The sequence below is a fragment of the Falco peregrinus genome, chromosome 5 (assembly GCF_023634155.1).
Source record: "Falco peregrinus isolate bFalPer1 chromosome 5, bFalPer1.pri, whole genome shotgun sequence".
Taxonomy (NCBI): Eukaryota; Metazoa; Chordata; class Aves; order Falconiformes; family Falconidae; genus Falco; species Falco peregrinus.
Window position 1 is genome coordinate 88,920,677 of NC_073725.1, and position 16,043 is coordinate 88,936,719.

The following is a 16,043-nucleotide window of genomic DNA, read 5'->3' on the forward strand; positions in this document are numbered from 1 at the left end:
AGGTAAAGATAGAAAACAATGACATTTTACCAGCAAAAGAATTGCACATTCAATCAAAAACGCTCTGAGGGGGATCTCCCGTAAGAATCTGAAGGGCAGTTCTCCCCTGCCCTTCTGTCACCGTAGTGTCAAGACTATTTCAGCATGTGAGGACAGTGACCTGCCTGTGCCCACAGTGACCATGACCTGTGCTCACTCGACGCCTCCAAAGTCTAACTTCAGCCCCTGCTGAAATTAAAGACATTTAACTGTTACCAGGTGAGGAAGCAGAGCCCTCAGCCCCGCAGGCTGCAATCAGCAGCTCGGTAATTCCTTCAGGTTATGGAGTGGCCACACTGAAACCACGAACCAGAGGTCAAGTGCAGAGGCAGCGGCGACGCGGATGCCTCAGCTGCCAGTGCCAACACTTCTGCCGTGCAAAGGACACTGCAGCACTGGGCTGCAGCAGGCTGCACTGCACAGCTCCTCACAGCAATTTTTGTACCACCATCCTGAGCTGGGAAATGGGAAACCTTTGCAACCCTCCTTCCAGAGCAGCTTTGTTAAAGATGCTCACAAAAGCTTCCCCCAGTACCATTTGAACCCAGACATATGTTTGTAGCGGAGCTGCTGTGTGGCTCCCAAACCCTCTCTGGCTGTGCAAAACTGTTCTTACCTTGGAGGAGAATGTACAAGACCAATCGTATAACAACGGAGTCTGTTCACCGTCATCCAAGTTTGGGTCATAGGACTTCTCCCCATCCAAGATTAAGTCCTGAGTGTTGGACCATACACGGTATGACCCCCCATCAATGATTGGGACCAGCTTACTCGGTATCACAGTCACATTGGCAAAGATGCTTTTGGACAGTGGGGTGTCTCCAAAGGAGACAATAAAAATGAAGCAGTAATTCCCAACTTCCAGGGCAAGCTTTGGTATAACTAGCTGGGGCCTGTTCACATCAACATTTGGCAGACGGATCCTGCTGGAGTCATCCAAGTTCATGCAGCTGGGTGCTTGGTAGATCTCCCACAGGTGCTCTGTCTGGTACTTGATGCATCCTCGGAGGTCAATCTGTGCCTCTAGGTAGTTCCTCTGGGACCGCTTCATGACTACTTGAGGGGGCAAGGCTAACTCCACCTCTGGCTCCTCACACTCCAGGACTTTGACAGTGACAGTGAGGTGGGCTATGAAGAAGCTGATGAGATTGGTGGCATTCACCTCCACCAGGTAATCCCCAGGGCTCACGTAAGAATAGTTGGCCACTGCAACCCTGGTCATTTGAGTGGAAGAGCCATCCCCAAAGGTCCACAAGAACTCAACACTCCTGCTGCTGGGCACCACTGCTGCTTCAAACAGTGCTGTCCTGTTGACAAAGGCATTGGAGGCAGTGAGGGAGACTTGGACTATTGGGTCTTGGACTTGGATGGTTCTGGTGATATTGATACCTCCCAAGTCATTGAAGGCATTGAGGTGAATCTCAAGCAGCCCTGCAGCTTCTGGAGTGTAGGAAACACTCTCTCCTGCCACAGTGACCACAGATCGTCCTTTCTCTTTCCACAGGGAGAACTGCCATGAGAATGCCACACGGGAGCCACTCCCCACCTGGGCATGGAAGCTCTTCTCCGTGCCTGTGGGTATGCCTTCCTCACAGCAGTTCAGGAGCCTGACATCACGGATGGCCTCCAGGACAGAGATGAGCACTTGGGCATGTGCGATGCTGATTTGGTTCTGCACTGTCACAGTTACCAAGTAATCACCACTCTTGGTGAACTCATGCGTGTACCTGGACCCATTGAGCACCACAGAGTAGTCCCCACTTATGCTCACCAAGTAACTCACAGAGGTACCTGACAACATCCTGATCACAAAGGTGACCTGTTCCCCTGGCTCCACCACCTTCTTGCTAGCAAGAACTTCCAGTCCTTGAATCCTGTCCAGCACTGAGATATTCCTGCTGGCCAGAGCCCAGCTGATGTCATTTGATGCATTCAGATAGACTGTATAAAACCCTGCTGTGGGGAACATGACTGCCACAGACTGGCCAGTCAGCGTTCCATTTGGCACCTCCCAAAGCCATGTCACTTCAGTCCCTTTCTGCAGCTCCCCCTCAAAGACCACTGTGGAGCCGGATGAGACGTATCTACAGTCCAGTTCTGCAGTCCCTATACTCAGCCCCTCTATGACCTCCTCTACACAGATAGGAATTGTTGCATTGGTTGAATTCAGCTTGTTTTCTGCTTCAACGATGACCTCTATCACTCCAGGGCTTTGGAAGGAGTGTATAATAAAGGGTTCAGAAGTAACAGGAGAGAAGCCATCCTCTAGGTACCAAATGTATGTGATGCCAGTGCCACTGGTTATGGTGGTACTTATGTTAACAGAGGCATTAATAGCAACTGGGTTGGGGAAGGCACAAGGCTTTAAAAGACCAATGCTTTCAATGAACTCCAGTGTCCTGTTAGCAGTTGCACATCCCAGCATATTAGTGGCTTTCAGATAGACAGTGTAGTTTCCAGCTTCTAGGACAACCAAGGAGAAGGTTTTCCCAGTGAAGGTCTGCACAGCATTGCCATCCCTTTGGGCTACCCAGCTGTAAGAGATGTTTGTTCCCTCTCTCACCACTGCCTGCAAATGGAGTGTTTTGTTCGTTGGGAAATAGATGTCCTCTACCAGGTCACTGCTAGCCACCTGCAGGCCCTCAATCTGTTCCAGGACGTAGACATAGATGCTGTCCTGCAACGAACTGATCTTGTTCTCTGCTGTCACAATGACATTGAATGTGCCCACGGACCGGAAAGTGTAGGAAATTGTGGACGAGCCTTGGATAGGAGTGCACCGATCACAGAGGATCCACGAGTAGCGGATGGCACTGCCAGCTACAAGTGTGGCTACAAAACTCACTGAACCATTTAACGGCACCACTGTCCTGCTGGCATTGATGGTCAGCCCCTGGAGCCGCCGTTTCACTGTGACATCAATGACGGTCTCATTAAAGCTCACATCATTCCGGCCCACCACACTAATAGTGTAATGGCCCGTGTTGTTGTAGGAGTGGGCAGCGATTTGCCCGGGCTGGGTAGTGCCATCTCCAAAGTCCCAACAGTAACTCACTTTGGTTCCATTCATGCTGGCAGAGAACAGGTAGATCTGGTTCAGCTCCAAAACACTTGTCCCGTTATATTCAATCTTTGCTACCCCAACCGGTTCCTGGACTTCCACAAACGCTGTGTCGTTGTTGAAAGAGACATTGTTGGAGACAGTCACTGTGACCAGGAAGACCCCTGTGTTCTTGTAGGTGTAGGTCACTTCAGTCCCACTCGATCTAGTGGACTCATTGGTCCCGAAATCCCAGCGGTAGCGGTACTGGTAGAGAGGCACGGCACTGACCTGGAAGCTGCTCTCTTCACCAAGCCTCACAAACTGCTTGGAAGGGAGAAGTGTGACATTGACAATCTCTGGCTCCACACAGACGCTGGTGAAATAGTGAGCCTTGTTAAACCTGCTTGAGAGAGTCAGGGAGAGGGGGAATGTCCCACTGCGGGTGAAGTTGTGCATCACCACAGGGTCCCCACTGATTGTGACATTGGACGAGCCATCTCCAAAAGTCCAATCAAAGATGTATTCATCAGGATTTCCTGTCACATATGCAGTCAGCTGCACGTCCGGGTGCTCAAGGATGCAAGAAGTAGGCTCTATTTTGAGTACTTCCAGGACAAATATCCTAACGGGCACAGTTTGGGAGACAGAGTTCACAGGATTCACAGCTGTCACATTCACAGTGCAGTTGATGTCCTTTACATACACGTGTTCTACCACTGGCACTTGAGTCCTCAGCACCGTCCCGTCCCCCATATCGAATATCCAGGTGATGCTGTCCCCCGTCTGCACGGAAGCATTAAGGGTCACAGATGCTCCCAGCTCTGCTGCCTCATCTGCAGAAACATGAAGCCCAGTTATCTCTTCAAACACTTGGTAGTGCTCAACTGTCTCCACGCTGCTTATGGTATTGTTGGCAGTCACAGTGATGTTGTACACCCCTCTTCTGGGGTAGCTGTATGTCACTGTAGACTGGCTCTCTGTGAACAGCAAGGACCCATCCCCGAAGTCCCAGGTGTACACGACGCCATAAGGAGATGGCAATGGATCAGCTCTGAAGGTGACCGGACAGTTCACAACTAAAACATCCTCCTCTGCTTCCATCTTCACATCAGTCAGGTAACTGTGGATGTGAACTGGGGTCAAGTGGGTGAGGTTCTCAAACTGGTTTGACACGACAACCACCAAGGCATACTCTCCTGCATTGGAAGAGAGCAGAAAAAGACCAGTGGTGAGGTCACGCTTGCGCAACAACTTGCTCAGTGCTGCAGCAGTGTGGGAAGCAGGACGGGGACTGCAGGGAGATACTCTGCTTCTGCACTGTGCACACCCTGGGCTTCGCTCCTCTGCTCCAGGACAAGCAGGAATTACACCCAGGCCATCCATGTGAGGACCAAACACCAAGTAAGAAGCCAGTCTGACAGATATGGAGAAAAGATTTTTTTTCTGTTTGCTCACAAAACAGACCCCCATCCTGCTGCCCACAGTAGTGCTCCCTACCCTCTCCCATCAGCACAGAGCTCACCTGCCACTCGTCTGTCTGCTGTGACTGCCCAAAAAGGGGACTGTGTGTGGTGGTCTTGCTTCTTACAACATGGACAAACCTCTCCTGGAAACAGTTACAGAGGATGGCAATTGCTGGAGACTCCCAGTCACTCTGGCTGTTTGCTCAGGAACGAGGTAATGACTTTCAAGCCATTGTTTTATTTGAAGGTGTATTATAGCCCCCTTGCAAGTAAAATATCTGAGCCCCTTCTTCCCCAAAGAACTGTCCTGAGCATACCTGGGTCTTGATAGACGTGTGAAACATTGTGCTCAATTACAACCTCATGCACACTGGGATCAGGAACAAGGAAAGACTTGTTGTAGGGAGGTTGGAACAGGTATGTCTTCTGGACACCATCTCCAAAATCCCACCTGGAGAAACATGCAAACCGTGTTACACAGCACAGCAGGAAACTCATGGAAATCCCAGAGGAACACTGGCCTGGCCTAGCACTGTCTTTCAGGCTCAGGCCTGGGGTTTCCAGAAAAACCACAGGCAGTGTAATGCCAAGTATCAGAGCAGTAGCTGAGCCCAGTGCTGCAGAACTGTTGCTGTGAGAGGAGTACAGCACAAGTAAGAAGAGGAAGAACCCAGTATTAAAGCAATGTTGCAATCCTTTAAAAGAAAAGTATTTCAGCCTCAACTATAGGTCCCAGCCAGTGTGACTGAACCACGCTTGCAGAGATTTCAAATTAACTAGACAGCAGCGGAGAAATGGGCCATTTGACATCAGCTGGCCCTGGGAAGAGAAACAGTGCAGGCAAGACTGGTAAGCTATGCATAGTAAGATCCTAAGTTTGGGCAACTTGCAAAGGACTCACAGGAAAAGAGCATCCACAGCTGAATCAACCTGAACTCTTGCTGTAAGCTCCACGGTGCTGTTCTGCGGGAGGACCGGCAGGACACCCAACACAGTCAGGTTCTTCATCTTATTCATCATCTCCACCGTGACATTGTAATTGACCGTAAAGTTACTGACGTGGTTGGAGGCGGTGAGCTGGGAAGGACAGTGGGACAAAGAATGCATCTGGGATCACCCTTCCCTGCTGCCCTCTCCTGAGAGTGGGGCTTCACTGTACTGAAGAGGTCCCACCAGGCAGGCGAGCAGGTAAGGTCAGAGAAGAGCGGCCTGTGGGACAGTGAGACAGGGGCAACAGCCTGAATGGCACTGGAAAGCAGCATGGACTGGAAGGTCACCTACCTGGTGAAGCCACCTCTTGCTGGAACCACCACATCTTCACTACTAAAGTCAGTCCAAGACTGACTGGTTCTACAGCAAGAGGACAAGAGAAGATCTTCTCATGTGGGGACTCCTCTGGCTCTGAACTTGCTAGTTACCCTTTTGCCTGCTCTGAGGTGCCCTGCACAGTCCCCAGCTGCTGAGCCCAGGCACTTGCTGCCACCGAGGGGGCAAGAGCCACCCAGTTTCCACAGGACAGTGGTGGATGAGTGCCTCCAAGCACAGAGAGCGGGGATGGGAGAAACTCACAAAAGCACGCCAAGTGCAGCTCCAGCGTCCTGGGTGCAGTGGGCACAGAGAGGGAAAGCAAAGTTGGGCAGAGGAGGGAAAGGGAGGCAAGAGACTGAAGAGACATGACAGAAGTAGAACAGGATCCTCAAGGTTATATAGGCATTTAACACTGACAAGGCACCTAATAATGAAGCATCTTGCCATCTCCTCGCCTGCAGGAGAGCTGAGCTGCTGACAGAAAGGATCCTTCAAACCCAGTTGAGCAGAGACCTCCCACCCCAACAGATAAAAGAAGTTCATGTCTTGGCTTCTGTGGGTCTGTTCCACTGAATCCAGCAGACCCTAGCCTAATGCCACCTTGTCAGCTCTGTAAGTGAAAGCAATCCAGGCTTGTCAGCAGAGTGCTTCACCCAGCAAATCAGTGCTACTCAGCATAGTGCTGCACCAAGCAGATTAGTGCTAGCATGCCCTCAGAGCCAGGGCTGGTGTCTCTTCAGGAAGCCAGCAGTTACCCTGCTAACGGATCAAGCAGCTTGGAGCCAGACCAGGACTCTGCGTGGCAGTACAGGGCATGACACAGAAGGATGTTCTGGCCAGGGATAAACTCCTGTTCCACAACAGATACCTCCCTCTGCCCAGACTCTCTGCTCTATCATTCCTCTGGGTCATGACAAAGCCCAGTGTTCCAGCCTGCACCAGCACAGAGAGAACAGGACAGAGACCAGAAGAGCTTGTGGCAGAAGCTCTGTGCTGCCTATGAAAGTCTTACATTTGCATCCTGCCTCTGCCCGAATTCATGTCTCCTGCCTGCCAAAGCAGTGGCTGGCACCCTGCAACAGGGCTCCCTGCTTCATTCCTGTTGGGGAGGAGTAAGAACAGACACTCCATGAACAGAAAGGAGAACATGGAGAAAAGAGGAGAAAGTAAAGACGAGGAAGAAGCAAAGTCAGCTGTAATGGAAGAATAGGAAGAAACTTACTATTGCATTTGCAAGAGCAGCTCAGTGAGAAATAGTAGGCGAGCTTGTTAGGTGAAAACCTTCTCAACTCATCTCTGCCTTCTCCTCTCCCTGCTGCTTTTCCTGCTTAGTTTGCGGGACGAGATGGAAACCCAGGATTGAAATGGTATTATGGGAAAGGCCTTGGCTTACCGAAAGCTTGTACACAGCTGGGCTTTGGTAGATAACATTGAAGACAACATTGTAAAAAGTGAAAGATGGCTTATCATCTACTGTCCATCGGAAAGTCACATCTGACCCAGCTTCCATCACAGGGATGTAGCTCTGAAAGGCATGAGAACATTTTATACTAGTGCAAGAGAAAAGCATGCACAGCAGTTCCCAGGAGACCTCCAGCTGAACTGGAGAAGGAGCAGAGCCAGACTGGGAGGCATCACACACCTGTAAGACACTGCCCTCAAAGCATGACACAGAGGTGCAAGATCATCTGTGGCTTTGCTGCTGATAAAGAAATGCAGACTCTGACTCCATAAATAACAGCAGAGCAGGGGGCAGAACACATACTGCCTGCCCCCACATCCTAGTGCTCTGCTCTTGTGATCAGGTCTCTTTCTTGCTGGCTAAAAAACTTTCCCATATCTTTGCAGAAACAACTCAGCTTTAGCTACACCTGTAAGATGAGTCTCTGACCCTCATCCCTTGACGGTGCCTGACCCAAAGGCTAAAATGGTTGAACTGCACTGGACAGGATAGTCTCCCTCCTCACTCCTACAGTGCCTCCTGAGCAGACCGTGGCAGCCAGGAAGGGTGAGACCATCAGGCATTGCAGGCATAGGGTTCTGCCGTAAGCAGCCAGAGGTTGAACAGAGCATTCACAGATACCAAGGGGCAGTTATTGAACAGGTTTCTAGGGCTCAGCTGTAGCTCTGGGGACAGGGGATTGGAGGAAAAAAAGACTGCAAACACCAGAGTAACTCCAAGACTTTGACAGATGGATGAAACATTTTTATAGCTTCAGCTAGCTGATGTAAGGATTTAGTAGAGCAAATCTTAACACCTAAAGGAATAACTACCTTGACAAGTCAAAAGAAGGTAAATACTGGCTTTTTATAATGCCTCCAGTTTTCTGTGGAACTGGAAAGGCAGTACCCACCTCACAGGAGGTACTGCCTTACCTCTAAGGGAACCCAAGTGAATGTACAGCTGAGCTGTCTTCCTGCTGGAGAGCACCAGTGCTTTCTGCCACATGCCTCTGCCTGCAGCGGCGCTGTCTGCATGGCCTGGGAGCTGGCGCTTAGCAGCAAGCAGAGCTACACCCAACCAGCGTGGAGCTGAGCCCCTGCCCTCCTCATGAGCCAAACACACCACCTTAGTCTTAAAAGCCAAAAATGCTACTGACAAATTAAAAGCAGCAGTAATCACTCACCACTCGTGTATTTAGCAGGACTCTGCTCTCAGGGTCAGGGGTGGCCCGCAGCCCACGGATAGGCTCCTCCACTTTCACTGTGACAGTGATGTTCTGCGAGCTCACAGTGTTCTCTGCAACCAGCGTGTGGGTGCTCATCCCCTCCCTGAGGCCGCTCAGGCTGACCACTGCAAACCAGGTGTCATTGGTCTCCCTGGCACAGTCTGCTGTCAGCAGGGCCACAGCCACTGGGCAGGACCCCTCGAAGGGGAAGGTGCGGTTGTCTCCCAGCCAGCTAGCTGTTGCATTCACCCCTGAGGAGAGTTTGATGACCAGGGTAGTGTGGTTGGATGGTAGGTAGACCCTGCCGCCCTGAGGAGCGGGGTGGATGACACGCAGGCCTGACACCTGGGAAGCCACCCAGAAACTGCAGGACAGATTGGTGCTGAAGACCCCGTTGTCCACGCTGGCTCTGACCGTGTAGCGACCTGGATGCTCCAGCCCCGTGTTGTGGGAGCTGATCACCGGGACCAGCTGCTCCTCAGCGTACCAAACTCGGAGAGAACAAACAGTGTTGTTCATCCAGGTGGCACCGATGAAGCCGTCAGACAAGCCAAGTGCCGACTCCGAAGAGTTTATGCTTAAGACGTTGGTTCTGTAAGGGGATGTGGTACTTGGTTGGCACTGGAGGAGTAAGCCCAAGCCTGCATTGTGCTGGATACTGAAGACATCCTCAGACCTGACAAATATATTTTCTTTTCTGAACGTGACCTGCAGAGAGAGGAGACATTTTTGGATTAATGCCTCAAATCAAGAGCACTCAGCACCCAACTATTGCCTGGGCAAGACAGCTGGATTTACTGCCAAGTGGAAACCAACTTGGAAGCTGCAGATGCAAACACAGCACAGGGAGACATTTCACCATTGGTCACTCTGAATTAAATGCGCTAACACAGAAGCCAGCCTTATGCTCTATCCCCACTGCATAAGTGCAACGGGAACAGCCCAGGAAATCTGCGCAGCCTTTTGACCAGCTATGCTATTGCAACAGGTTACTGTCGGGAGTCCATGGCTTAGAGCAGGGAAGATTGAAAGCGGTGGCACGTGTGACGCTGGGCAAGTCACTTCATTTGAATGGACTTTGGCATCTCCATCTGAAAATTGGGAACAATTCTTTATTTACCGAAAGCACTCAGGAGAAAACTGCCCCACCTACGCACTGGTTATAGCAGCTAATAAACACTGACCAGATACCGGGAAGAAGGGCCAGCTGGTATTGTAAAGAGAAACTCCTCGATGAGTTCATAGCTGAGCTGGCTTTCACTGTGCTGAAGGGAAACGGGGGTAGAGCTGCTGGCAAGAGAACTGTTGGCACACTCAGTTGCGTTGCAGCAGTTGTTTAGCGATGAGCACAAATTAGTCAAATGACACCACTGGAAACCAGGAGGACATTCAAATAGTGTCCAGTTCCCATCATCCTGAGAAGTGTAGAATGGTTCTGTAGCATTTTTTTCCTCCTGGTAGTCTGCAAGAAGTGAAAGAGAAAGCAACAATCACATTCTGACAAGTAACACTTCTAGCGCACTTGTCCCTTGCTCCAAATTCCCCATTTTTTCCCACTTTGACTGATGATGGCTCCACTCTTAGTAAAAGCTGCAACTGCAACACATCATGGTGCTATATAAGACAAGTGTCCTTGTTTTACTGCAAAGGTTCACAAAGGCATGAAGGTCATTAAAAACAAAGTTAGCCTCTTTTCCAGTGAGAACACACCAATATGCAATCTAAAAGAGATCTATGTTCAAGCCAAAGCAAGACCAAACAAAAGTAGAGCTGGCTTTGACACTGAAAACACATTAAGCAACTTTTCTTAAGTTAAAGTTTCCATGTCAAAGTATCAGCTTTTCAGTGTCAAAAAATATCCTTTTGCAACCAGCCAACCCTATGGCAATAGCAAACATTTTGCTGCAAAATTAACTGTTGCCAAAACTGTGACTATTGAGCTGTTGTACAAGGAATAAAAGGCTTATTAGATTATCTCGTCTACCAGGAAGAATTGGGCTCACTAAAATGTTCTTCCTTGTTAACCTGTGGGACTAGATGGACCAAAACACATTCCCAACATTTGACATGTCATGTCTTCCCAAAGTATTAAAGTATAGCTCAGAAGATTAACTCACTTCTACATATGTTCCTTACACCCACATTTTCTTCACACACTAAGACAAGTTACTCCCTCTATCAATTTCTCCAGGACAAGCAGTTGGACATCTCAGGATGTCCAACCATACCTGCAGATTTTGCACTGTAGTGTCCTCATAAAACGGAACCACATGTCTGAACCTTTGAAGACAGAGGGGCCACAAGAAGGCCACACACACTTAGCCTGCCATGGCTCTGATGGTGTCAGCTCTAACAATATCACAAGTGTTGAGAGGAGATGCCTCACCTTCTCCATCTATCGGTCTATGCACCTGGAACCTCACTTGAACGGGCTGATGCAGTTCCTGTGTTACAAACTCCAGGGCAGTCAAATATCCCTCGTGCCTGAATGCCAGCTCAGGGAACACCATCACCTGCAAAACAAGCAAGGCTCTCACCTGCCTGCATTTTCCTGGGCACCTTCTGCAGCAGCAGGATGAGCAAACCCTTCTTACCTCCACAGCTTGCCATGGAGCTGACAGCGCATCTTCTGTCACATTTTTCACAGCCTCATGTGTGTCTGACACAGGGTCTCCCACAAAGAAGTTTTTGGCATTTAAGAGAACTCCTGTTTACAAAGGAAATATGTGAACAAAGCTCAGGAGACTCAGCAAAGCCTGAAGCTATTCCCCCCATCCTGCTCATGCTTGCTCAAACCATCCAGCAAAGCTGTAGAGGGCTTGGATCACTCAGGAATCTGTAACTTCAGCTTTACCGGAGAAGTAGCTGCTGTAATCCCATAGTTTCCTTCTTCTTCTTACAGGTGTTCTTATTTTTCTCATCCTGCACAAGTGATGTCTGCATTTGCAATTCTCAGCATTTTTGACTTCTAGGAACTCTACAAATACTTCTCCCTTCCAAAATCCCATGATTTTTTGAGCACAAGGTGTACTCCCCATCCTCCCTCCCCACCTGCACTTCATGAGAAATGTGGCCCAAACCAGCTGGTTTCCACCAGGCAAACACCTCTGGCTCATTCACAGCCAGGTCAGGCTCTGCAGACTGCACTCAGACAGCTGATGCTGTCCCTCCTACTAGGGCCAGTGAGCTCTCCTCCTAGCAATGGCTCTTCCTTCTTACCTAAATCTTCTCCCACATTTCATGTCCTTTCTGTTTCTCTTTTTTACTCCCTACACCATTTGGGAAGATCTGGGAGGCTGCATAAACACAAACCTGCACAGCATACGACATAAAACCTTGCCTAATGATCTCCGAGGCCTGATGATCTCACAAGACCCCAACATCTCAGACTACAAGGTGCCACAGAAGGACAGCAAGAGTTACCAAGGCAGCACCGTGGCCTCAGATCCTAGCAGCCGCAGAGACTGGTCAAATAAGAGAGAAAAGCTATTTCCAAAGCTCTGCCTCAGAGCTCTGCTTCCCTCTCTACTTCTGTTGATGGCAAAGATTAAAGTGGGCCAAATTCCTCCCTTTGGGCTAAGAGAAGTTTCTGAAAGTTTATCAATCAAACCTCTGTTGGGAATATTGTGGTTGTTGCCAGTCCCACTTGATCTAGGGTGATGCTCTGGACAACCCCCCCAGAGCAGCTCTATTTTTCCTTGGTACATGCCAGTGAGCAGGACACCTGCCTGCCCACAAGGCCAGCAGACAGCAGGAGCGAAGCAGAGCCCACCTTTTGGCTTGTACTCGCAGACGTAGCTATGCTTGGCCATGCACAGGTCTGTGTTACACTGGCCTGTTGGGCCCATCCGGACACAGTGGTCAGCATTTGATGGATGTGGTTCTCCTGGCAGCCAGTTCTGACAGCTCTCCAGGTTAAATCCTTCACCTCTTTGCTGTGCTCCAGTGCTTGCAAAATCATTGAACCCAATCCAGACATCGAGGCTCCTTCAAACAGAAAAAGAAGGAGGGGGGGGTGGATTTCAGGAAATCGTGAGTATTAGAAAGATCTGGGACTGATGCCATCTATGGTTCTCTATAAAAATAATCATCTTAACAACAACAGCTTCATCTGGGTGTCACAGGCTGCATTTAACAGAGCCTTGTAGTTACTGAAGGATTTCAGTATCCATTCCACCACGAGAACCTGGCTCCTCAGTAACAGCTTTTTCATGGCACACCATCCTGCTGTCTACCAGCCCTTCAAACCTCTGTCCCAAGAGCTACAGAAAGCCACCTGCCCTTTGACAAACAGGGGGGAGAGCTGAGCCAAGAGGATCCAGACAGAGCAACCAACACCAACACACCACAGTGCAGCGGAGCTGGGAGAGAGAAGCAGCTCAGGGGACCACTGTGTGCAGCTGAGTCAGATGCTTGGTGATCACTGTCCCACAACTTGAGTCACCCCACTCCCAAAATGCCAGTCTCACTTGCTCAGTTTACAAGTTAAAGGCTCCATCGGCACCACAGAGCTTGTGACATACTGGTGAACACTGATTCATACCAGCCTCAACTGGTACAAAGACATCAGTGAGGGTAATGAAACAGGGTCAGGAGATGGCACTGGCTGGAGAGGAGAACCATAAGGTTTTAGTGTGTTCAGAAATTCCCAGGACTCTAAAACTGCACATCTCCTTCCCCAAGCTGGAGTTGCTTTCTTCGTATTAATATATTAATATCACTATGCTATCTGAGGGTACAGAGGGTCAACAGCCACTCACAGGGGCTGGAAAAGCTGAGACCAGCTCTCCCGCATAAAGAGTAAACCCCACACAATACAGAGAAGCGGGACTAGCTGCAAACTAAGGAGTATCAGCAGGTTGACTTGAACGTCAGACCCCTCTCAGGAGAGCAGTCTGTTAAAACAGCCTGCCTGCACTGCACTCCAAATGACCCTCATGGACACTTCTAAGCCTGTATTGAGTCATAACTTAAGAGGAACAGCATGGTCATACAAAACACTGTCTGAAAAAGCTGCATCCTTTAGAAAATCTGTGCTTCATCTGGGCAGATCTGTGGAATTTGGCACTAGTCAATTCTCCACTGCAAGTGGAACTGGCACCAGTGCAGGATTAAACCTCGGATGGTGCCAGGCACGAGAGCTCCTGTTCTCTTTGATGCAGCTGTGTGGAGATGCTCAGCTACTCCTGAAAGGCAGCAGCCGTGGGGGAACAAAACACCAGCAGCAGAGGCCAATGAACCCCACATACACAAGAAACTGCCAGGATCATTTTAGGAAGATGAAATGTCCTTCCACATTTGGAAACTGGCTGAATCCCAGCAGAGATTCTGGTGGAAAGTGCTGAGTGGTCTTTCATAGCCACAAACAGCCTGGACAACTGTTTCTAATCGCACCCAGCAGAAAGTGAGGCATTTGTTCCATATTAACTTCTGGGGGGTGGGTAACAGCCTCATCATGCACCCTTCAAAGCCCCCAGCTTCTTCTCCATGCTCCCTCCTGCAGGCTGCTATCAGTCCTGCTATGTCTTGCCCCTCTGCTCCAGTGTGCTCCCTGCGTGGTACAACTGCTCTGCAGAAAGCAGACCAGGAAGATCATTGGTGTTTCTCCACCACTAGGCTCATGCCAGATGAAATGATTAATGAGGTCATGCTGAAAAACGACAACAAAAATAACTGTTCTGTGAATCAGTAGTTTTCATTGCAAATAAGATTAAAAAATAAATAACCACTGTGCTCTGCTCCCGAACCACTGGCAGGGGATTAGGGAGAATGGGCTAGGAAACCGCCTGTTTGCTGCCACCAGTAAAACTCGATAGAGATTTTCCTGTTCTAATTCCAGCTATGATCTAACTGCAAGTCATCAAAAAAAAAAAAAAAAAGGGGAAAAAGAAAAAGGGTGTCTGGCTTGTTTCCCACCCCTGCCCCACTGCTTGGCCCATTACCTTGCAGAGAGGAAGAAGAGAACTCTAGACATCCTTCTCTGAAGCAAGATGTGAGCACCCCTCTGCTTCTGAGGAAGGACCATGGACCATGCTGCCTTGCCTGGAGCAGAACAAAGCCTGAAGGAGGCTTGGAAGAGGAGGGGGGCTCCCTGCGCTGCCGCAGAGGGGAAAGCGGGGTCCCCTGGAAGGGGTGTGGGCTGGAGCACTCAGCTTCTGGAGGTGGGGAGGGGACCAGCTCAGCACATACTGCTCCTGGGGAGGCCATCAAACGGCAGGAGAGAAGGGGAGGAGAGAGCAGTCCTCGCTGTCGCATGTTCTAATGGGAAACAGATTTCTGCTTCTGTCATTTTCCCACAAGAAACTATGGAGGCTGCATGTTCCAAAAACCTGCAGCTCGGCTGATTTGTCTTTTATCACCAGGGAAATCGCATCCTGGAACTGCCTCATTCATGTTTATCTGAATGGATTAATAAAATAAATACATGAAATAAAGGGGGCTGGGGAGGAGAGCAACATGGGGCAGCAGCTGGGAAACAGCTTGGGCGGCTCATTCCCCTCTGAGGTCTCATGATTTCCTTGCACTGCAGTCCATCAAAAGCCCTGCACGCAATGCCTGATAAATCAGAGCACCAAGTGACCAGCTCCTAACCCACAGAGAGGGACAAACTCCTCTTCCCCAGAGCAGGGACCACGTGTTTGCAATCTCAGGATAAATCCCAGTGTGAAAGGAACAGGGCAAGGATACAAGTTTGGGAAGAAGGGGATGTCAGACCCTCAACAGGACTGTTCAAAGCCTACGTCACACGCAGCTGTTCCCTTTGCATGCGCTTTCTGGGCCATGTTTATTAAGAGGCCATCTCCAATATCTGCATCTGGGAGCGCTGACAAGAGCCATCAGGCCCCTGAAAGCTCTCCTGGTCATTCTCTCCAAGATGGCTGGTTGCAGAAAGTGCTCTGAGAGAAGCAGATTTAATCAAAGGCTGACACTTTCAGTGCTCTCTGTTTATAAAGCCCAAGTCCTGAGGTGGAACAGATGTTGCTGGAGCCTGACACTCAGAGAGGAGTGCTGCTCCTCCTCAGGATGCAAAAGAAGAGTGGAAAGGGTCTGGGTTCAGGCTGCAGCCATGTCTGGAAGGGTGTGGGATCCCAGCTCGGGGGCAGGACTGCAGGACTGGCTTGGGCTCTGCTACAGTGGCTGCTCAACGCCAGTGTCACACGTGGGGCAATCCAGCTGTAATTCTGCTGATGGAGGGAGCTGGTTGGAAGGTCACCCTCAGGCCCTGCTTGGCAGCCACATGGACACAAGCACAGACCCTCTCCATCGCCCAGCCCCAGAGGGCAGATGTTGCTGAACTCTGAGGTGGAAGGTTTGCTTGGCCCAGCCCCATTTGCTCCTGACCCTGCACCACCCTGCACCATTTCAGATGTACACACAGGCACCAAAGTAGAGTAGGAGATGCCCACCAGAAGCAATCCCACAACTCCCAGTTCTGACTTCCAGCCTTTCTGCCCCGTTCCCCTTCTTCCCTCCACAGCCTTTAAGCAAAGGAGCCAAGTTCAGCAAGGGCTCAAGCTCTGC

At 50.0% G+C, this 16,043-nt stretch overlaps 1 protein-coding gene across 1 annotated transcript in view; it reads right to left on the reverse strand.

Moving 5' to 3' along the window:
- PKD1 (polycystin 1, transient receptor potential channel interacting) overlaps positions 1 to 16,043 on the reverse strand; it is a 98,977-nt gene that overhangs the window by 35,247 nt on the left and 47,687 nt on the right. The window contains exons 7-15 of the mRNA XM_055806360.1: positions 12,295 to 12,509; positions 11,117 to 11,229; positions 10,909 to 11,035; positions 9,707 to 9,984; positions 8,481 to 9,230; positions 7,247 to 7,378; positions 5,447 to 5,622; positions 4,863 to 4,996; positions 656 to 4,278 (exon numbers count right to left, since the gene is read on the reverse strand). Coding sequence (XP_055662335.1) covers positions 656 to 4,278; positions 4,863 to 4,996; positions 5,447 to 5,622; positions 7,247 to 7,378; positions 8,481 to 9,230; positions 9,707 to 9,984; positions 10,909 to 11,035; positions 11,117 to 11,229; positions 12,295 to 12,509 — 5,548 coding nt within the window. The remainder of the gene's footprint in view (positions 1 to 655; positions 4,279 to 4,862; positions 4,997 to 5,446; positions 5,623 to 7,246; positions 7,379 to 8,480; positions 9,231 to 9,706; positions 9,985 to 10,908; positions 11,036 to 11,116; positions 11,230 to 12,294; positions 12,510 to 16,043) is intronic.